The sequence below is a fragment of the Lepisma saccharinum genome, chromosome 24, assembly GCF_977018435.1.
Source record: "Lepisma saccharinum chromosome 24, izLepSacc3.1, whole genome shotgun sequence".
Classification (NCBI taxonomy): Eukaryota; Metazoa; Arthropoda; class Insecta; order Zygentoma; family Lepismatidae; genus Lepisma; species Lepisma saccharinum.
The window spans coordinates 39,206,436-39,229,985 of NC_139252.1; the positions used below are offsets into that span (position 1 = coordinate 39,206,436).

At 35.3% G+C, this 23,550-nt stretch overlaps 2 protein-coding genes across 8 annotated transcripts in view; one reads left to right on the forward strand and one right to left on the reverse strand.

The window, feature by feature from the left end:
* Window positions 1-23,550, reverse strand: part of aralar1 (calcium-binding mitochondrial carrier protein aralar1) — a 240,737-nt gene that overhangs the window by 10,951 nt on the left and 206,236 nt on the right. For all 7 annotated transcript variants that reach the window (XM_083110224.1, XM_083110223.1, XM_083110227.1 and 4 more), the window contains one exon: window positions 12,496-12,598. In XM_083110224.1, the coding sequence (XP_082966350.1) occupies window positions 12,496-12,598 (103 nt within the window). The remainder of the gene's footprint in view (window positions 1-12,495; window positions 12,599-23,550) is intronic.
* Window positions 17,873-22,055, forward strand: LOC145978404 (uncharacterized). The gene is made up of 4 exons (XM_083111024.1): window positions 17,873-17,879; window positions 19,195-20,093; window positions 20,542-20,789; window positions 21,644-22,055. The coding sequence occupies exons 1-4, from the start codon at window positions 17,873-17,875 to the stop codon at window positions 22,053-22,055; spliced, it is 1,566 nt and encodes a 521-aa protein (XP_082967150.1).

Below are 23,550 nucleotides of genomic sequence, written 5' to 3' on the forward strand. Positions count from 1 at the left end.
CATGTTAGAGTGGCACAGTAGCATAATGGGGTGAATCAAGCAATCGTGAGACAATTACAGTGTACAGAATCAGAAGCCTCCACATCAGACAAGGTACATTATCTAGCATTCTAGTGCTTCACAGTGCAATACCGGCTGCATCTCCTGAATGGAACCTGTTCGGATGAATGCCTCCACTGTCATGACATGTGTCTCATCCGGCCAGCATTCCATGGCAGATGCGAGCCTTGTAGCTGCCTAAGAATGGAAGATTTCTGTGCAAGCACGCTTACGTTCGAACAGGGTTACCAACTGCATTGGTACATACAAATGCACCACTCTGTGGAAGTGCACAAAGTACCAGATCACTGCTAAAACCAAAATAGTTTCTTGTGGCAAGAATTAACTTTGTTAGAAATAGCTGATTGATCAGTATCAGAGGTGAAGCATGTTCTTTCAAAGAAGTCAAGTGGCGTTTTAGTACAATGGTGTAATTGGGGGAGTAGTTACTAAAATCATATTGCCCAATTGATACATTTTTTGGAGAGAAAAAAAACACTGAATTGTCATATGATGATAAATATAATATTATTAAACAAGAAACCATATCCACAACACAAACAATAAACAATGCTTTCTTCAACATATAATCTATCTAGAAATACAAAATATCCAAACAAACTAGGAAAAAACTAAATCTGTGGTGCAACATCCCTGTGCGGACCAAGAACTGCCAAGCAGCTTTATACTGAGCTACATTTGGCTGGCACATTGAGAACCTTCACCACTGTTTTCTAGCTTTCTAGACCAAGTTGTTTACTATTGATTTAAACTAGCTCCCCAACTGTTTTCACTATGCTGTCACAACACATAAATTTAGAGCAGTCCATCAGGAATCAAACCCAAGTTGTCTAGAGTGCTCTCGACAAACTATTTGACTGTGTGAGAGATCTATCAGTGCAAACTAGACCAATAGAAGTCAAAGATCAGTCTGAAAAGCTCAGAAACTAACTGAAAAGTTATACCAATCTAGTTCCTTAAATTGTTACGGACGTAGTCTGAACATAAATTGTAAATCAAGCTGTGTAAAGTAGGATCATTTCACATTCATTTCAAAAAATACACTTATACATCTTCCAGCACATCACCCCCACTCACGACCGGATCAAGAAAGTATGGGGCATTACCCCCACAACCCCTATACGCCTTCGTGGCATGGTGCTAAGCACAGAGGAGCACTTTACCTTTTTTTATCACTTTTTACCAGCACTTGCTCAATCTGTGTAATAAAATTTTTAACTAAGCACATACTGTGTCTAGGACTCCATTTTTGTGCTTACGTTACATCTTCACCACTGATCAATATTGCGCTTACTGCTAAAAAAAAAAAAGTATGTCTAAATATGCAGCATCCCTAATGAAAATAATTTTGAACTAATGGAATATATAAGTGTGTTTCACCTACGTCACAAACTGTTGCATTGTGGGATCGAGCAACCATGATTGCAGCCAGTTTTTGTAAACATACGGAATTCAAGCAGGCAGGCGGGAGATTTCAACCTTGTTTACAATGGTACTGTGCAGTATTCAGTTGTTTAACAGAAACTCACGTTCATCCTAGATTTTCCGAGAAAGAACAGAAGGTACACTTCACGACATAGGAATCAATAATTGTTGATCAGAGGATACCGCGTCGTCTGGTTGGTGAAAGTAAATCATGCCAACATTAATGAACAAAGCAAACATTACAGTGTGTGCAGTGAACATTTCCTCTCAGGTACATTTACATGTCACCTTTCTCTGTGACTTTTAGTACAAATGGATCAAAATGCTGTGTTTAATTATACTTTCAATAGTGTTTCTTTGCTTTTTTTGGTAGAAAAGTGCTGATACTTCCGATAAGTTTGACGATAAAAATGATAATATTCAAAGTTTAATTCATTTTGATAATTGTACGTTTATACTTTATTATTTATTATATTTCGTTTGTTAACACAAACTGTTATTAATTGTTATTCGTTCCATGAGAAAATGTGCCAGTAGTAGGGTTTGCATACTGTCAGAAAAAAAACACTGCTATCAAAGTATCCAAAATTGATTGATTGGTTTGGTTTATTTTACTTCGCTTTTATGCCAGTTTTGGCTAATTGTGAAGACAAGGCTGAGTGATGATATGTTGAAACTGATAAAGCGAAACTTACAAAGAACACCCATGCTCAGGCTGGGATTCAAACCTGAGACCCCTGGCATCGTAGCATGCTGTGCTAACCACTCAGCCACGAAGGCTGGTATATCGCAAATTGTTAAAGCAAGGAGCACCTCAACATTTTAAATTACAGCACTTGAACAAACCTTAAAAGGAAACAGATATGATTATTACGGAGCCTTGGAATTCACAGTTAATCTGTACGGAATGTAAATATTTCAAGCAGAATCTTAACCACTAATAAATACGATAACAAATTGATTCCAGGTAGCTGGGTCAAGTAAATAAACACATGTGAACTACAGTTGGCCAAAGGTTTAAGTCCTTTTTATTTCGTTATCGTCCAGTTCATGATGATCTACACCGCAAAATTTCACTTTTTTTCCATATCTTTCTCTGTTGACTGCGCAAAGAGTTTGAACACATGAAAAATTACCACTATTTGCAGATGGCACAACATTGTCATTAATTTTATGCAATGTTACCGATCTTTTGCACAGTACTAACAAACGTACAGTTGGCAAAGGTCTAATGAATGCTACTTGGTGGGTATTTCCTTGCAGACGACAAACAACTTGGTTGCGAACATGGCGACGGTGTGAATCCTGACGTCACATGAAACCCACCTATAGGAATCACTGACATCAGTGCGAAAATCTGAACCAGTATTACAAAAAAAAGTGGGATTGGGTCAGCTCTAACTTGAAAATACTACAAATTACTGCACTCACATATTCTAAATAAATATATGTATATATTTTTTTTACAAATGAAGGTTAAATAACTTGCAAGAATGAATAAAAACTGTGTAACTGACATATCTACTGACCACTTGTGTCTCTTTTCAAGTGGTTGTCACACTGTATTAGCTAACATCTACAGAAAGCAGGTATTGTCAAGCTGCACAATTTTTCTTGCACAGTAATTTGAAGTAACACCAGAAAACAAGAAAATGAAAGTTAACAATGCCTACATGTAGACCTGTAAAATATGGGAAAGAAAATATAGAATGGGAGGGAGGATTCCCTTGTCTCTCCCCATGTACTAAAATAAATATGTACACCTAATAATACACTGATCATAATTTTTCTAAGATCAATCAGCACTGTAATGGACGTTCATTTCTAACAAAATGTCTTCCTCTCTAACCTTACACTTGCTCGGCCAATCAGGTATTGGTATGAAAATGTAACACAAACACATACAAATACATCAACATTTTTTCTTTCTCAGAAATTGCAATATCTTAACACCAACATTATTCAGGTAAAAGATATCAAATGTAAATGCAAAATTTTGAAAACCATCATAAACATAATTCAATCACTAATACAGAGGTTGTTCGCTTTATATCCGACCATTTTCGATTTGGTGCTGCCACCTGGTGTATCATGCTGGAACTATGGGTCTGCTGGCAGGATCAGTGTTGTGTCTGACCTTGTAGGTGCGTGAGTGTTGGTAGTGAATGTTATCAAATGGCGCCGAAAATCAACCGGTATTGGGAGGATTACGTAACAGCCTTTTTCCATGCTAAGTTTTCATATGCACGCATTGTGAAACAGTGTCGGGAGAATGGGTTTACACTCTGGGTCACTACTGCGAAAGCTATTGTGGCCCGTTATACACAACAGGCTCTCCTTGCGAAACATTCACCCACGAAAACCACCACGAAAAGGGCTGCAAGCAAAGTGTCACCCGTAGTGCGAAGTGGGATCCGTCGATTGGCATGCCAAGAAAATCGCCCAACTCAACGTGATATGGCCCACAGATTTCACCTTGCACTGTTAACTGTGAACAAAATAATTCACAAGCGCCTCAGGTTGAAGTGTGTGCGGAACGCCCGTGTACACCACCTTCTACCACGTCACATTGCCGAATGTAAGACGAACTGCAGGAAACTGTATGAAAAGTACCTGGCAGGTTCCAAATGGAAGAAAGTTGTCACAATGAATGAATCATATGTCCATCTCACTGCTGGTGGTCACATTCGGGCGATCACATACCGTGACATTGACGGAAAGGGGTGCAGCAACTTTGTTCATCAGTGCAGGGAAAGTTTCCCTCGTGGCTTTATGGTTGTGACGGGATTCGGATATGAGGGTAAGTTGATGATATGCAAGGTGGACAAAATCGTGAGGGTGAATGCCAGATACTTCCAAGACTCCATTCTGACACCTATCTATCGGAGAAACATCCCACAATTGTATGGAATGGACGCGAACCAGGTGATGATCCATATGGACAAGGCTTGGAGTCATACCACCAGAACATCACGTTTTTATCAGGAAATGGCAGAGGAATTAGGAATTTGTGTCATTCCGTTTGAAGACATTCCTGTGAAAGGCCCAGATGCCAGTCCAATGGATTTTTGCACATTTGGACTGTTGAAACGACGTCTTCAACATCGCCGCCCACGCACCCTGGATGGTGTCTGGAAAGCTTGCAGGGAGGAGTGGGACAGAATTTCCATGCCTGTCCTGTACCGGAGCTTGCTGCAATGAAAACTGCGATGCTGGGCAATAGTTCACAATGCTGGGGGTCCAAGAGAACATGATTGGTGGTGGCGGCACGGTATCTCTTAAGGTGAGGACCCGTCAAAAATGGTCAGATATAAAGCGAACGACCTTTTGTATTTGGTTATTTTTTAAGTATTTAGAGGAGGATTTTCTACCACATAAGTACAACCTCAATTATTGGAATATTACACTACCTGAATTGTCACTGAAATTAATAATAATAAAAAAAAGCAAAACCTAAACAGACAGAAAATTTTCATGTGCTACATCAACCAAGAAAGAATAAGCCAATTTATTTGTCAATACAAGATAAATTCTGTAGCAAATTCACCTAAAACAAATTTATTTTAAATTTTGTACACTTGAGATTAGAAATTCAATTCCTAATTCTTCCAATATATATATGGGACATTCTTTTAATACTGTATATAATAATAATAATAATAATTGAAAACTAACTACATAAGGAACAGCAAAAGCCTAAAGAAGAAATGCATACATGAACAGTAATGGAAAATTAAAGAAGTGCAAAAATAATTGCAGTTTCACAATCCAAGCACAAACATAGTGGAGATACAGTCAATTACATAAAAGTAATGAAAGTCATTGTTTAAATCAATAAAAATGAAAATAAAAGAAAAAAAAGGTTCTTGCAAGTACAGGATTTACGTCTCTGGGGAGAAGATTAATCATCAACTATGTTAGAAGTATTTGTTCAATCTATACAAGGTTACACACACTGCTAAGTACTTACTGGGAACAAGGGCGGATACAACAGACAGAAGGGGGGCTTTCCAATGCCCCCCATGTCATAGAAAAAGAAGGAAAAAAATATTGTTATACATTTTTCTTAAAATATTTTAGTTACTGATTTTTCTAGTCTTTCTCTCTTTATTTTTATGTCTTACACAACTACTTAATTGTTGATTTTAAGCAAGGTAACAACTGAAGTCAATATGGAGAGAAATATCTGTGAAAGTGTGCAAAATACATGAAACAAGAGTGTTCTCTTGCATAATAAATGCGTAAATTTAAATTTTGCAAATTTTTTTTTGTTATGTGTATGATCTTAAGGAAAGTAACACAACTGATTAATATGTTTGAGCCAATTTTGAAATACATATAAACATTTCAAGTATGCTTTTTATTTTTGGCATTATGCTTGTTTCAATATAAACAAAAATGTTCATCTTCACTAAATTGATATCATTATTTAGAAGAGAAAATCTGAAACTTTTTGAATGTCTGAAAAATATAGTCGAATGGAAGCCACAAAATAAACTTTGAAGAAAAAAACGGTACAAGATGTACTTAGAAGGTATGAAGAATAAATAGTGGTATGGTAGGAATGTAAATTGATAGGAATGGCATATAATGATACAACAAAAAAATTAAATTTCCTAAAATGTTAAATTATCAATTCTTCACGTAATGGAAAAAAATTAGCATGCATTGTGTAATTGGAATTACGAGAACAGAGATAGAGAATGGTTACTTGTGGAGGCTACAAACCAAAATGTTACGTAATTATCAGTAAAAATGTTATGTGGAGTAAACATTATAGGTAATGAAAAAGACACTAATGTTTAATTAAATTTGGATAAAATATGCTATCTGCACCACTGGAGCCCAAAAACATAAAGCCATTCATAAAAGAAAATAAAGAAAGAACAGCAATAGGTATGCCAAACTAAATGATTTGATGTTTAAAATTATTTTTGTTTATGCATATTTGCACACTCATTTTCACATCTTCCTTCTCCCCATATCAACTTTTTTAAATGTAAACACATGAATAATTTAATTTTAGCCAGAATATTATCAATTGATCACCCCTCTGCCTAATTTCTGTATCCGCCCCTGTTTTATTTTTTAAAAAAAAAGTATACATTTTTTTTTAAATATGTGTGATGTCTACTGTAAAAGTAATAGGAAATGTCTTTGATTGTGAGAAGTCCATGTGGGCAAAATAATAACATTCTAAGTTTCTCTACTAGCTGCATTTGGTAAATTTCACAATTTAGTAGATTAATAGTTACACACTCCATCTACTCTATAACCATAACGTTATTCTTTTCCTAAATTTGTTTGTTCAGGCTATGCCGGCATGCTTCTTTTATCTACAAGCATACAACATCCTCAAAGCGTACATACCAATTACCAAATTTGATTTGCAACTTTCTTTTGTTGTATCTTTCCAAATATATGATTTGCTTAATCAGAAACGAAGCAGAAGAGTCATCTTTAAGAGTTAATCAACAAAATAAAGTATCCAATGTTTATAACTAACAATGAAATGCACTGATGATCACAGAAACAGAAAGCATAAGTATCATAAATAACTCAATCACACTTCAGTAAAGCTATCCATACACGAACAACACCTTGAATGCCATAAGGAAGTGATATCAGAACACATGTCAAAAATTTCTAAACAGGAATTATTCTAATTAAAGCCCTTCGTGACTGATTGTCGACCAATCGGAGCACATGCTATTGAAATCGATCAAAAAGAAGCATCAAGGTACATAATGCTATTTATTTCTATTGTGTGTGAAGATCGTCCCGAGAAAGTGATGTGGAAAGTGTAATCTCATGTTTGTGACTTGCAAGGAAAGGAGGAGCAGTGGAACATTCTTGCCTGAATTTATTCCATCGCAATTATACAACATACAATGATGTACACCAGTGAAAATAAAATATAAATGACAACCAACTGTGTTGATCTTGAATTGTATATAAACAAAATTAAAAACAACTACATATATATATATATGTGAAAATGACATTTTATGAAACTATTTTGTCATTGTGCTCACATTGTTTTTCTAGTATCTCAGATTACATAACATCACACTTGTTTCGAGCTTCTAATATACCCTACTTCTTTCTTTGGAAAGAAAATTATTATCTTTGTCAAGGCTAATTCGCAAGTCTATTATTTCTTTTCAAGCCATACACATTGCCACCTCTTGGTAACATGTGAACTGGTCAAATTTTTCTTTCATCATGTTCAGGTGCAATTTCAGACCTTCCAAGATTCCAATAACAATACTGTTCAACGACTTTCAATTGTCGATTTTGATGTCATGAATTTTCTCTTCAAATAATTGTGTACAATTATGCCTGTAAGGATGGCTTAACAGAAGAAAGTATTAGAACGATCTTTAAACAGAGATATTATAATGCCATATTTTCTTCTTACTGTACAATAGATGTCTAAAGTTATAGTCAAGTACTTGTTACCAAGTGCAATGTACAGAATTAAAAAGAAAGTTGTCTCTGAAGATGATATTCTTTTTTCTTGATTTCACTGTGGTCAATTAGATTGATTTCATTGATTTTACTTCACTTTTCTGTCACTTTTGGCTAAACGCAAAGATGAGGATGAATGATGATATGATGAAATTGATGAAGGGACAATCACAAAGAACACTCATGCCCAGGCTGGGATTCAAACCTGGGACTTCTGGCACCACAGAGACTGGCATCATCAATTACAATTTGAATGAATTTCGAATCTATATAAATAATAGTTGTACCATTAGTAATGCATCTGAAATTATTGTGGCCTATTCTATAATCAAAGTAAACAAGGAAATAATACAATTCACATGTGCAACCATGTGTAGCTCTTGGAAAAAATATTGCAATAAATATTACTGCCATGTATATTCATACTTCTTCAACTTCAATGCAGCACTACTCCCTTTTTCCAAAAGTATTCAAGCTATCAACAGAAGACTACAGAATGAAATAATATTTTTTGTCACTATCGTTTGCTGGTAACATTTCATTCTATTCATTCTGACTTCTAATTCATTTTTATAAAAGTGTTAAAGTGTTACATGAAACAATTTTCAAAATTAAGACACATGTGTATAAATTACTGTATAATGCGCACTTTTTTCAAAATTTTTGCCCCTAATAAGTGTGCTGCTTATTATGCACGGAATAATTTTTTAATGTTTATGGAACCCTATCATGTTATATATCATTGTAAAGCTTGAATTCTGCATATTCTGAATATGGCAATAGTGCTCCATTCAAGATGGCGACATTAATGTGCAATGTGGTTGAAATAAGCTCATTACAAAATGAAGGAACATTCGGATTTTTGTGGTAATTTGTATGAAAGAAAAGATAAGGAGATACAAAATAATTAAAATGTATTACTGGCCAAATAATATGACATATATGAAGTGTGAAAATGCCATAATGGAAGAAATCTTGTGCTGCTAATTGCTAGTTTGAGGGTCCTGAATGTGCCTTATATAAATGTTTCATTAGTCATAGAAAAAGTATATTTTTTTGAAGGTTTTTTAGAAAAAGTAAAGAGGAAATGAGCAAAACCACTTAAAAAGTTTAAAGGCCATGTGCCACAATTTTTCACTTTTTTCACATAGCACCAGGCGACTCATTAAATAGGAATGTCATCATTCACTGTTGATCGGCATAGCAACAGCTTTACGACTTAGAACTAAGAAAGCAATTTCTTGAAACTGGATTGTACTGTACATTATATACGAGATATAACTGTTTGTCACTTTTCCCTTTCAAAAACCAGGGTGTGCATGATACACGCGTAAATACGGTATGTACACACAAAAATGCTATTTTCATTATGTATGTGTCTTGCCTTATAACCAAGGAGTTACTGATATGTTCATGTTCACTGGTGAATTTACTTATTAATGTTCATTAGACACTAGCGATGAACTCTTATCATATTTCTGCCAATACTCTACAATTAGCATAACTTAATAGTCTTTCCTGTATGCACTCATAACCAGTAATGGTTTTCGAAATAAAATAAACTACTTCTGGTAAAACATGTGAAAAGATGTGCTTTCAAGTAGTCGAACTTCAAATATTTCTTCCAGTTTTCCACCACCATTTCCAGTAGAACTGAGCTGACTATTTTGAAATTATATCAATTCCAATATTCTTACAGGTTCCCTCTGATACTAATATCAATGCTTAAACATTGTTAAATTTTAATGTCCTGTTCAGAATATTATACCACATCAATCTACCAGGATTGTACTTTAAAATATTCAAATTACATTAAGACATAATAGGAATATTAAAATAGCTATTATTTAATCATTAAATTCACTTTTTCACACAATGGTGCTGTAACATGAAGGGTTGCAAGTTTGAATTCCAGCCTGGCCATTTGTGAGTGTTCCTTCATTAATTCTGTCATATCATCAGTCATCCTCATCTTTATGACTACCCAAAAGTGGAAGAAATATTAAGAAAAGTTGCATAAATTACAGTATAATTAAACTCAGCAAGAATGTTGTGAGGCATTTTTATCCGACTCCAGAAAAGAATAGGTGATTAAATCGGAACCAATACTTTCCAGCTCAGCTTTAGTTCCCAGTTCCATCTTCAAAAATGTTCAACAATTAAACATTAAAACATTTACAAGATTTTAAAAAGGCAAAATAATAAAACAGGATCATGCAGTTGATTGCAAAGTCAGGCTGCCCCACAAGTTCAAGTCCATCCCTGCTGGAAATTTCTACTTTTTCAGTAGGCAGAATCTACTGCCATCAACTGTACTCTACTGTGTGTCTCAGAAATCTACTGAAACTCAATGTTTTTCTACTGAACAAGTTCAGTACGCCTACTGTACATGTACAGTAGAAGAAATACAAGTGAAATATTCTCTTCAGTATTACATGTAATATTGTATAAGTGTATCTAACTCAACATGTTGGATGTAAATATAACTTTTCATTCCTCCTGATTTTCAATTTGTTTTTATATCTACTTGAAAATCTACACACAGTAGATCTTTCAAAACACCTATAGATCTACTGAAAACATTACAGTAGAAAAACTAAAAGTGAAAATAACTTCTTCAGTGTTATATTTAAAATGTATGTAGTGCTCTTAGCTTAAAATAGTGGCTGTAAGTATTACATTTCATTCATCCCTATTAACAATTTTTATTTACATCAGTTTAAAAAATCTGAACACAGAAGAAGTTTCAAAACACCTATAGATCTACTGAAAACAGTAGACAAAATTTTCAGCAGGTATGTCAGTAGTGTCTGGATATACAGATAGATTTAACTCTTCAACCCAGTGCTCGAAGTGAGAGGGGATGCAGGGGGATGGTATCCCCACAGCTAGCAAAATGTTCACAAAGCATCCCCCAGCTGTATCATTGCTACCATGTAAAACATAAGAGCATCCAGCTAGATGCAAGCCTCTGCCAAACATCCGCCCACTTAGCAATTTCCACTTCAAGCGCTGCTTCAACCAATCTACCATTTTAACTCTTTTAGTGTTCGATGTTTCAATTCTTGGATACCTCTCAAAAGGGAACTGAAAATGGTTCTGAAATGCTGACTGGTTAGCATATCACCCTATATTGCCAAGGGTCCTAGTTCAAGCCCTGGGTAAAGGTATGGTGTGTTTGCTTGATTAACTATTTTCATCAGTTCATCATTAGTCCTCAATATTATGATTATTCTAGAGAGGTAGAATAAAGACATAAAAAAGACAGGATAGAAATAGTAATAGTGGAACAACAAAGTCCATTACAAAGAAAACAGAGGACTGATAGCAACACAGAAGTAAACAATGAAGAAGCTACTCGAGTGACATAAAAACATGGCTGAGAACAGGCACAGAAGGAAACTTCACACATGCGATCGAGTATTATAAAAATAACTTTTCTAATATATTCATACATAGCAGCATATGTAGCTACAAGAAAGTGAAAAACACATTATTTAGTATTCAAATTATGCAAACTTGAGAGAATTACAGCTATAAATATTGAAGAAAAACCTAAATCATGCTTAAGGTTGAAAGTAAAAATCGGAACGATTAAAAAAAAATTTGAAACGCTATGAAGTCAAAACAAAATTTCCCTCACCTGCTCAAAGATACTTTTACCTTTGTTCCTGCTGAACCACAATGCCACTGGTTACCTTGTCAATGAAATTTAGTGTGTGTGTAGACAAGAATTTTCTTCCAAACTTTCAACACCTTATTTTTATGAACATTTACAATTTATATCATTCTATAATGAGCAAAAATTCACTCACTACACGTCAATTTCAGAATAATTCCAAACGTAATCAGATATAATACACCCTCAAAAATCAAGTTGAATACAAAGTTAGAAGAAAAAAATCTAAAATAATCTACAGAAACAGTTGTGTTTCTGTGCTAACTTAGGCAGAAAATGTACTTCCCAAATTTTTGGTACAGTATCTACCGGTATATATTTTTTAATGCTTTCTAAAACAAATACCTCGCATACCAAGAAACTATTTTTTTGCCCCTCCAGTAAAATCACCCAAATCACATCTATACAAGGAGCTTGGGGGGAGGGGAGTAAAACCATTGAAATGTGAAGTCAGTCGGTCATTGTTTCGTGTGTGGCAAACAGTGTAATTTTGTTCCTCTCAGCACAGACACCTAAATGAAAAGCTTGACGTGAGATCTCATTTGCTAACGAAGAGTTGATTCAAAAGAATGGATGAACAAACTGTAGATTCTAGTATTCACTTCTTCATAACGATGATTATTATATCACAGCCAATGCAATGCAAGGATGACAAGGCAAATATGGATCAACACTTTTAAAATTATCCTAAAGAACATTGAAAAAGGTATTTTCATTTTGTTTATGCATGATGCTCATTAAAGTTAGATTGTTGAAATTCATGATCCTACAATGCTAATACTGCTTGACTTAGAATACACAAACCATGAAATACTAGAAAATATTTAATTTCTTCCAATAAAAAAATAAGTGGTTCCTACCTGTTGCTCCTTTCCAGAATGCCCGGCCACCTTCTTCCTTGAATATTTTCCTAGCTGCATCAAAGACCCCTGAATATGTTGTTTGCCCTTTACGAGCAACGACCTGTAGGCAAACATAAAAAGCATATTTTACTATGTAATTATTGTGCAGTACATCAGTAGTTTCGATTTCTTTCTGGTGGATAGTTTGTAATTATGAAGGTTAATGTTCCTAAACACTATAACATAAAAGTGATCTTGATGTGGTCGGTAAAATCAACTACTTGATCTTGTACGCACGTAAGTGTCATATGTTAGTAAGAACCAAGAGATGGGATGGGATGGATATACATAAATTCTAATCTCATGTAGGTCATAAGGTTGACAATCACTTTCAACTGATTCCGATAATCCTACTTAAAACATTGAAACATATTAAAGTACATGGAGGTTCATAAGTATGGACTGATGGTCGCCCCTTTTGATAGGTCATATGACCACATTTTCCATCCAGTGGTAACATACCCAAACAAGTTTTCCCCTTCCCTATAACCAGAGGTCGGAAGTAGCGCGCTACTTGTAGCGGCGCTACTGTAGCTAGCTACAAAATTTGTAGCTGTAGCTGTAGCGGCGCTACAAAATTCTTGTAGTTTGTAGCGAAAATCACCTCGCTACCGCTACTTTTCTTGTTGGAGTTTTGAGGTAAATGTTTACGTGGCAACAGTGTTTACCAGAGAAGAAGAAGAAGAAAGGTTGCCATGCAACTGTGTAGCGCGTTAACTTTGTTGTTTGTTCCTAAAGGAAAAAGTATAAATACCTTCGTCTTTAGTCTCTCGATCTCATTTGTATTTTGTTTGGGAGGTAGTGGAAGCTCGTGAGCCCGTTAATTTTGTGCGTCGCCTTTGTTTTATAGTACCACGTTATTATTATGAGTGATATCGACAGCGACGATTGTGGAAGCAAACCACGCGAGAAGTTGCCATGGGAAGAATACAATAAGTTTTTTACTTTCAAGAGGACAGGGAAAAATGGAAATTTCATTGTAAGCTGCAATCTTTGCTGCATAGGAAACGAATTGTCGGTGACGAAGACCAGCACATACAATATGAAAATTCACTTACAGGTAAGTGTAAAATTAAAGGATATAATAATAATGAAAGGGGAGATATAAACTCGGTCACATGTTTCATTGCAATTTCTTGAAAGTGTGTAAATGTAGAAATAATGCAATTACATGCCACGTTGTTTACCTGCCAGTTGGTAACCATTAACATTTATCATACATTTGTACATTTTACACAGTTTTTCTCCTGTGTGCTATTTGGACAGTCTTTCGAACAAAGGCATGTAGTGCTCAAAGTCGGTAAGTGGTTGGTTTCATTAAATAGTACTAGATTTTCGACTTCTGTCCAATGTATTACTTTGGAAGGATTAATTGAAGCATGCGAAAGTTTCCGAAATAAGTTTTTAAAATTGTGCAGAACGTGCACCTAGTTTTAGTCGAAGAAACCTCCAACTGTGCGCCAATTTCGTACTGGAAAGTAATTTCCAAAGTTTCCGTGCCCATAAAATTGAGGTGTGTGTGTTAACCTCAACTTTGAAACATTCGCCCGTAAATAGCAAGACCCGAATACAAAGTTCGGTATTATCTAACCTTCTTGCTTGGCCGAATCATTTTCTCATGAATATAGTAATATTTTGGGCCTAATCTGCCGTTTTGCAAATTGTCCAACGTACTGTTATTTCAACCCTTTTGGAAGAGCAAAAAATATTGTAGACGAAATGTTTGTTGCTTGGAATTTTGATCGACGTCTTCAATCGAAGTTATTTTTTTCCCCGCTTAAATAAGAATTTTCAAAGGGATTGCAGAGAATTTCACAGTGCGAAAATTGAAATTTAGAGTTATAATGAATTTAATACCTTTTTCACTAATCAGGAGCTACTACAATGTGGAGTTCTTAAGTCAGTGTGGTGTTGTTCATTGTCATTTAATATCATGCACGTGTGATATGACCACAAAAGACATAAAAAAATGGAAGTGACTATTTTCACCAGGTGGTGGGAATAGCATACGAGGCTATTTTCACCAACAAATGTAAATACTTGACCATAGCATTGTATTTGGCGCAAGTTTCTTTTGTTGCATTGCGATTTCATCATTCTACGAATGCAATTTTTATATGCTTAGATTTAAGTCTGTTAACACATACTGCGGAGTTTTAGTGATTACTTAAAGATGTGTGCTTTCATAGTTATGTTAGGTGGGCCAGGTTTGGTTTTCTTAGCATTAAAATAAAGTCCCTAAATGTATTCTACTAAACTTCCGATTTACTTCTACTAGTCTACAATACTTAAGTTGCTTCACAATGGAAAATGCATTGTCCGTGGGAAGCACGCATGCTCGCCTAAGGTAATTTTTAAGTGTTTTTTTCAACATTTATAACTTTTACCGAAATCCAAACAAAGGTTCAAATTTTGTGTGATAATGATTGCCAAAATTCTAAGATTAGTCTTACTGCTAGGATAATTTGAAGAAAACAACAAAAAATCATAAAATAATCTAAACCGTTACCCACATCCATGTTTGATACCCAGTGGAGGTACATTGTAGTTCAGATTTTAAAATGTAGGCCCACTCCCGATTAGCCAAACTGTGCATAAAGTGGACTTAAAATCTCATTGGGCAGTAGTACTTAAGTTACTGCTAAGGAGTTAATTTAAAGTAAAATTGGTGCAACTACTACTGTCACAAAGTAGTGAGAATAGCAGAAAGTGTTAAGACCAGAAATCACATGATCTGGTGTTGGGAAGTATTTACAAATAATTTTAATGCTGGAAGTGACCTGCCTAACCTAACAATGAAAGCACAAGGAATGCAATGCCCCTTTCATACTACATCATGTGACATATTAGCAGTACCAATTCATATTAGAACACCTTGTGATATTTTTCAAACTTCATAGTGTGAAGAAAAATTACTTGTCCATACGAAAATAAATGCACGCCGACATAAGTTTCTTACACATCAACAATTAAGGAATGCACACATACATGTAGTAGGCCAGGTTGGAGATCATACACATGAGAATTTAAATTCTGGTGAAAATAGCTTCAAAGCTAGCTTCACCACCTGGTGAAAATAGTTACTCCATAAAAAAAAAATGTATTGAGAGCAATTGAACATAACTGCATAACCTCATAAGAATCACTTCATTGTAGTTGATATTCTTCCTGCCCCTCCAATAAATATCTCTCAGGGCAGAATAACTTTTTTGTAGTGAAAATGTTGAGACTGTGAGTAAAGTGTACAGATAGGTATCCGAGTAGCCATAGCCTGGAATGATGTTGAAGTGACATTTTCTCATTATCTGATTTCACAAACTTGGAGACATTTGCATTACTTTATGAATCTGGGGTCCTGGATTTTCAATTCGTGGAATAAGGTGTTTTGACAAGTTATGAAAGAGTAGAGCTGTAGAAGGTATGAATCAAAATTCTTGACCCTCGTCCCCCCCCCCCCTCCCCACAAGGGTTGGAAATGAATAAAAAAATTATTAGTTATTATTCTTATTCACAGCTTTCATTCTTTCTAGTGTAATTAAACACTTATTTTAAAATTTAACATACTGCTTTGATATGGAATTCATAGCTAGACAAAAAATGAAACTGACTAATCAGTTTCTTCAGTGCATTCTTCAAATTTCAGTTCCGTTATTAAATGGAATGTGTGCACATTCATAGAGCTAGAATATATCCATACAGATATCCTCTAGTGTTCAAACCCAGTAAAACTTGACGTTAACGTAAAAACAAACATAACATTTATGTTACCACTTTGCCATTGGGTAAGCACTAAGGCTGAGCCAATATCACTTGGATGCTTGGGAATTGGAATGATAAAAGCTTTTTGAAATATTGATTGATATCAGAAATTATACTGCTCTAATTATTTGCATAAATTTACCAAAGTTTTTGCTTTAAAATATTCATGAATATTTTATGTTATGCTAATACAAAATTCAATGTTTTTGCACATAAATCGGGCACAACTTCCAATTTTGCATAATTCCCAGGATAATTAGCCTCTGCGAAAGTGTTTTGTGCCATTTATGTGGATCCTGCGTAGAATCAAACAACAAAAAAGTATCTGCCAGTATTGATAAATGGAAAAGATGCTTTCTGATACAGATACCACTTGTATAAGCTCAGCCCTAGTAGGCACACACATGAGACAAAAACAAATTAATTCCTAGAAGCAATACCCAATGTCTTCTCTCATGACATGCTATTCACATTAAGGGAAGTGTTTTCCCACAAACACTAGGGACCAAAATTGTATATATTGTTTCCATTGCAGAATTATTTATCTCAAGACAACTTCACGTCTTTCGTTTCTGAGGTAACATGGGAGAAAGTTGCCATGGAATTCCACAGTATTTATTCATGACAGTCTCGGCAACTTTTATTCTTATTAGAACCTTATAAATGGTCCCGTGGCATTTTGCTGTATGGTAACATGTGTAAGATTTCCTGTGATTATTTTAAATCCCAAGTATTTTGTAAGAAGTTCAAAATTTCAGAGATTAAATCTTGTTACTGTATCACTGCACTTTCATTTGTGCACCTATAGTCATAATATTTTTTTCTTTAGAGAAAACATGAGCAGAAGTTGGGAGAGTTGAATAAATCCATCGAATCAAGCAGAAAGAGAAAAAGAGAGATCTGCGATAGCAACCAACGGCAGAAGCAGTTAAAATTAAGCAGCCTCAAAGATGGAAGATTCTCTTTTTCAGGCGAGTTATTTGTGAGAGCATATTGATGTTTGGGATTTCTATTTTGGTTTTCATCGTTCTTATACCGCTCATGAGTGAACTGTGACTGTGATGAATGGAGAGAATGAAAGAGACAGTCACATCCATACTTTACCCACGATCCAAACCAATTGATGAAGGACAGTGGCTACTCACCGGAAATTCTGGGAATTATGCATGAATATTTTGTTCCGGGAATTATGTGGAATTTTGGATTCATTGGAATCGCACACTCTTCATATTGTTAATATTTTTATTGAGGGGCGGTAGTATGTAAGTTTGGAATAGAGAAAACCTCTGCTTGCATCCTTGAATTTTTGGAAGGTTTGCCTTGAAAACCGGGAATTATACTTGAATTTTTTCATGGTCTTAGAGTGGCCACCCTGTGAAGTAGCATGCTAATGCTAGCAAATCCACCATAGGGACTGGCAATTTCATAATTTTTATTGTACAATTCTTTTGTCTTCAACCATGGGCAGTGCGAGGGGGTGCTTGCGTGCCCCTTAATTTTCTTCCGCATCCCCTACGTTCAACTGAAAACCCTAATTGTTAGAGTGTATATTATGTCATGTCACATTGAGCACCGAATGTCAGGTACTGAATGAAGTAAGACCGTTATTATTGTATGCAATGGACAAGCACGTAAAGAGATGCAGCGGCAGATTTTTTTCTTCAGTCAGCATTGTTGTTATGATTGTTTTCTTCCTTTCTTTCATTAAGTGCTCTGTATGCGGTTTTCGATAATCGCCTATAGCAGAGATTCCCAAACTTTTTTTGTTTCACGGCACCCTTAGTGTTTCAAGATTTTTCCGAGGTGCCAAAGTCAGAATGTAGGCCTATCTAACACTTGGCAACGCTCAGTTAGTGTGGTTAGGTTGCTTGCCTCAAGTTAAAAAAATAAACACATATATCAAATTCAGAAATATATTACACATAATAAAAAGTACTAAATAAGCACATACATTGGAGTGTCATTTCAGTAAAATAGAACATTTCGCGGTGCGCCTGTAAACCATCCAGTGTGCTGCAGTGAACTGTTTGGTAACCACTGCCTATGAGCTTGGTGTGAGTTATGTTTTTATTTTATTTTATTTGTTTTTTTATTGTTGATAAATGGTTTATTTTTGTTCTTGTTCTTCCTCTTACTGGAGCAAAAATTGCAGCTGCTTTCAAATTATCAGGAAATTATTTAAGCAAGTTGTAATGTGAAGGGTAGTTTTCTTGTTAATACATTCTATGTATTTGTTCCACATTACATGTCTAGTAAACGTACCATTTCAGGCTTTTTCAGAAACTCTTACGAAGAGGCCCAATGTTCACGAAAAAATTTTGGAATAAGTTATTGGGGGTGGGATTTTATCCTGAAGTGGAAGACGGAAGGTACAATGTACTATGCAATCATATTTTGTAACTCCACTGGTTACATTAAAAAGGTTCAAGAATTGTGTTTTTAAAGGTCAGGATAATTTCATTTTGTATTTCACTACATAGTTCAATGAGACTGCAACGTGTATCTGAATGTTTACACTGTATGACAAATTTCTTGGAGTATAAGTATCATCATGGACGTCCAGGGGGAGTTCAAGCTGGGGGGAGGGGGGCACAGCTTCTCGTGAAAATGGATGTCAATCTAAAGATATATAATTTCATTTCAGTCAGTAATTTATGTTAATCAGTGGAGGCGATTAGGGGTGTAGTTGCCCCCCACTTTTTGCTATTTATGCTAGTTACTATGCTAAACCTTATCTACCAAGAGAAAGTAAACTGTTCTTCTCACCCCCCCCCTTTATGTTTTAAAGATTGCATGCATGTTAGTTGAATACTGATAATTATAATTATATATTGAAACTTTTAATTAATTCTTAATCTTTCATGGCATTAATCAAATTTCATATCCTTTCATTTGTAGGGGAAAACCAAGAGAGTATAGACAATAAGTTGCTTGAGTGGATAGTAGATGGGTTGCATCCATTCTCTGAGGTGGACAGACCATCGTTCAGTGACTTATGGCAGTCTTTAACAAAGAAGAAGTTGATGTGCTCTGCGACCTTAAAGAAAAAGTTGGGGGAGCAATATGAAAGAATGAAATCTTCAATGTTAGACGAATTTGAAAAGGTCAGTTTTGTCTCAGCCACAGCAGATTGTTGGACTGCACATCATAGGTCCTTCTTAGGAGTAACCTGCCACTGGTTGGATCCACTGTCTCTAGAGAGGAAATCTGCTGCTCTTGCATGTCGGCGTCTCATAGGAAGCCATACTTACGATGTTTTGGCAAAAGAGCTGCAGGACATATTTATCAGGTACCACATTCATAATAAAGTAGTGGGTGTGGTAACTGATAATGGATCAAACTTCGTGAAAGCCTTCAAGGAGTTTTCTGCAAGTGAGCCGGAGGACAGCCAAGAGTCTGATGTGGTGGAAGAAGAAATTACAGAAATTCTTGCCACAGGAGATTGCACTTTGCCACCCCACATTCGCTGTGCAGCACACACTTTACATCTTGTTGCAGTGAAAGATTCAGAAAAGGCTGCATCATCAGATGCAAATTACAAAAGGCTCTTCCGAAGTGCCTTCGCTAAAGCACAGGCATTGTGGAATAAATCCAGGCAGTCTTCCCAGGTTGCTGACATAGTGAAAAAACAGCTTGGTGCATGTCTGATTGTACCAAATGCAACTCGGTGGAATTCAGTGCATTCTGCTGTATCGGCACTATGTCAGCATTTTACAAAGCATGAGGAGAAAGTGCATGCAATTTCTGATGCAGTTGGCCTGTGCAGATTTTCTCCACATGAGATTGAATTTTTGAAGGTAGGTCCGATATGATAAAATTACTTATGTAGTTGGCACTCATTTCATACTCTTAACTTATTCAGTCATTGCAAGCTGTACTTACAAACTGCTATAATATTCTTAATTTTTGCCTTCAATTATTATAGTGTACTTTTTAAGATTCCAAAGTGCAGAATTTGCATAATATTTTTCTCATAAATTTTAAGTGATGGATACACTTGTGCTGGAATCAGAAGAAATTATTAACATACATTTTTATTGTGGAGATTAGAAACTGTTTGCTGTGTTTTTCCAAAATGGATTTCCTTTGAATGATATGCTACATTTAAAGTACATGAAGGAATCATGCTTATGAATTGTTTTTAATATTTTCACCATTGTTTATTGCTATAACAAACATTATATTTACAAATGAATAAATTAATTCCTACAATGTTTTAAAGTAACGTACATTTTATTTTTGAAGGAATATGCTGAGGTTACACAACCACTAGCCAAAGCAATTGACATTCTCCAGGGAGACAAGAAGGTGTCCATTGGATATCTCCTTCCCACACTCCACCAACTTCTCCGGATACTTGGTTTGAAATTGGATTCTGGGGATGTAGCACATTGTGATGCCCTTGCCAGAGCTATTGTTGATGGTGTGAAGCAACGGTTTGCAGGCATTTTATGGGATAAGGATACAGTGCTAGCTGCTTGTTTCCATCCAAGGTAAGAAGTTATCTGGAATTAATTCACTGCAGTGTCTTTTATATCTTGATTATTCACATGAAAGATGCATGATGTTTTACTTTACATAACAAAACATCAACATTGTTAACTTCTCTTATAAGATAACAATTACGTGCTTTCATATGTGCACAAATCAGAATATAGTTGCTTTATTTGATGTTCAAAATAATTTCTTGGCAACCTGTATTTTATTTAGTGCATGCCAATGTTAAACTTGTCTTTGGTTGAGAGGCGGATATCTAGTCTTGGCCAATAATACCTTGTTATGTGAAGTATACATTTCAGCTGTTTCTTTTCACTATTTTTTTAAACATTTGTCTCATACTCATTTGTTTTTATAAATATATTATTTTATGCAGTTTCTCAATAGCCTAAGAGGTTTTCTTTTATAGTTTCCAGAACTTGATAACATGGTTGTTTATTATTTTTTTCAGTGTTCAAATGTAAACCAGCTGTCTTCCATGGTGCAGTAGTAGTTATCAAAGCATACTATGATACCCAGGAGTCTTGGGTTCAAAGCCCAGCCTGGGATTGTGTGTTTTTTGTGATTGTCCATTCATCAATTTCACCCATCCTCATCTTTGCGATTGCGATTAGATCTCTCCCTCTCTCAATATGTCATTTATTGTCTCACTTATTTTGTCCCATGCTGTACTTTTCAAATATCTCCCTCTCATATTCAAAATAAACCAAATCAATTAGTTCAATGTAAACCTGCAATAAACTTGAAATTGTTGCCCCAAAGTGGACATCAAAGATTTTTTTTTTTTTTTTTTTTTTGTCTTCAGTGTAGTTAACCAATACCCTGATATAGCACTTTTATTGTATTTCAGATTCAAATTGTCATGGCTTGAATCGGAAAAAAAGAGTGAGGCACGCAGATGGATGGAGAAAGCTGTATCTCATGATACGAAGGAAAGTTCAGCTTGTCAGAATGAAGAGAAGCGGCTAGACGATTTTGAAGATTTCTTCAAGTTTGAGCAAACTCAATCGGAAACAGAACTACAAGAACTGTGCAGATTTCTAAAGGATGGTCCCAAACCTGTGGAGACACTGCACAGTTACAGTAGCAAGTTCAAAGAAATTTTCATAAAATTGAACACTGTTATGCCGTCAAGTGGAGCTGTTGAGCGTTTGTTTAGTGTTGGCGGAAACTTGTTTTCTAGCAGAAGGACACGGCTGACCGACCAGAACTTCGAAATGCAGCTGTTGCTAAAGTTCAACAGACAGTTGAATTTGGTTTAAAAAACTTGTATTGGACAAACCAAACATGCATGTTATACACAGTTAATAAAGTGGTTTGTACATTCGCAATAGGACTTTCAATAGTGTTATAAAATTAATATCTTGTCTCATACCAAAAGTTTGTCAGCAACTAGCTTCAGGACAGGTTTTTCCTTAAAACTTTATTTTTTTTCCCCAAATATCTATTGTGAAAGTTTAGTATATAGAACAGTAATACAGAATCATTAACTTGAGTGTTGATATAGAATGCAATGAGTGAGGGTGCAGCCCAATAGGTAGAGAGAAAAAAGTGGACAATAATGCTTAATTGTGCTGAAGGCTAGTATCAAGATAAGGACATCCAGATGATAGATGTAATGATATTACAGATAATGTATGTATGCACACTTTAGTTATTTGATATCTGGATACATTGACAAATAAGTATGTAGAGGATGTATAATCAAGTACTGTATTTGGATATTATACATCCAGGTGTATAGTTTACCAAGTACCTGAATAATTTTATTATCTATATATTAGGGCTAAGCCAATACTACTTCGAATCAATATCAGTGCCAACATACATCATAATGGCGATACTTGAAAAGATGTAATAATTCAAAGTAGGTCAGAATGTGTAATATTTTTTATGATACTGCCCCAGTGGAACTAGGCTATTGTCTTGAATATTGATTTTCACGCAAGATGATCGTTTGATCACCTCATTCATTTTACTCCCAATGTCTCTGGATATTTACCCTCTGCAGATTCTGGAAAAAGTATGTCAGCATCTATGATACCATTCAATGCATGGGACTCTGTATCAGTTCATTCCTACTATACATTCATGGTGCCGAAATGCTGTCAGGTAATCCAATGACTATACAAAGGTACCTAGACATCCAAATTGAGGATATTGGATTTCCACTATTCAAATTGCTAAAGATTTATTTATTAATTAAATGATTGATGTGTAGGAAATTTAGATATTGCTTGTCATAGTTCTCTGGGTTCATGCTCCTGATAATTCTCTTAGGAGTTTATGAAAAGATGCAATTGAAACTTTATATTCAAAATCTTTCCTTCATAATTTTTTTTCATTAAAAAATTAATTGTTGCCACCAAAAATGTTAAAACAAGTCAGATGGTAACTCAAAAAATATATCAATTGACTGGTATTGTGATAACTGCCTATTATCTAACTAACAGCTGGGAAGTTTCAAATATCTTCATGACTTGTTTTTTGTTCATGCAGAAGTAGCGAAAAAGTAGCGAAGTAGCGAGTAGCGCACAGGAGTAGCGTAGCGAGCTACTTTTAGGTAAATGTAGCTGTAGCTGTAGCGAAGCTACATTTTGGAAAAGTAGCTGTAGCTGTAGCGAAGCTACTTTTAAAATGTAGCGTTCCAATCACTGCCTATAACATGCATTGGGATGTTCCATGATTCTTTTACATGGGAGTTTCCATATTTATGAACCACGGACATCATTACAGAATGGTTGAAGTTACCTTGAA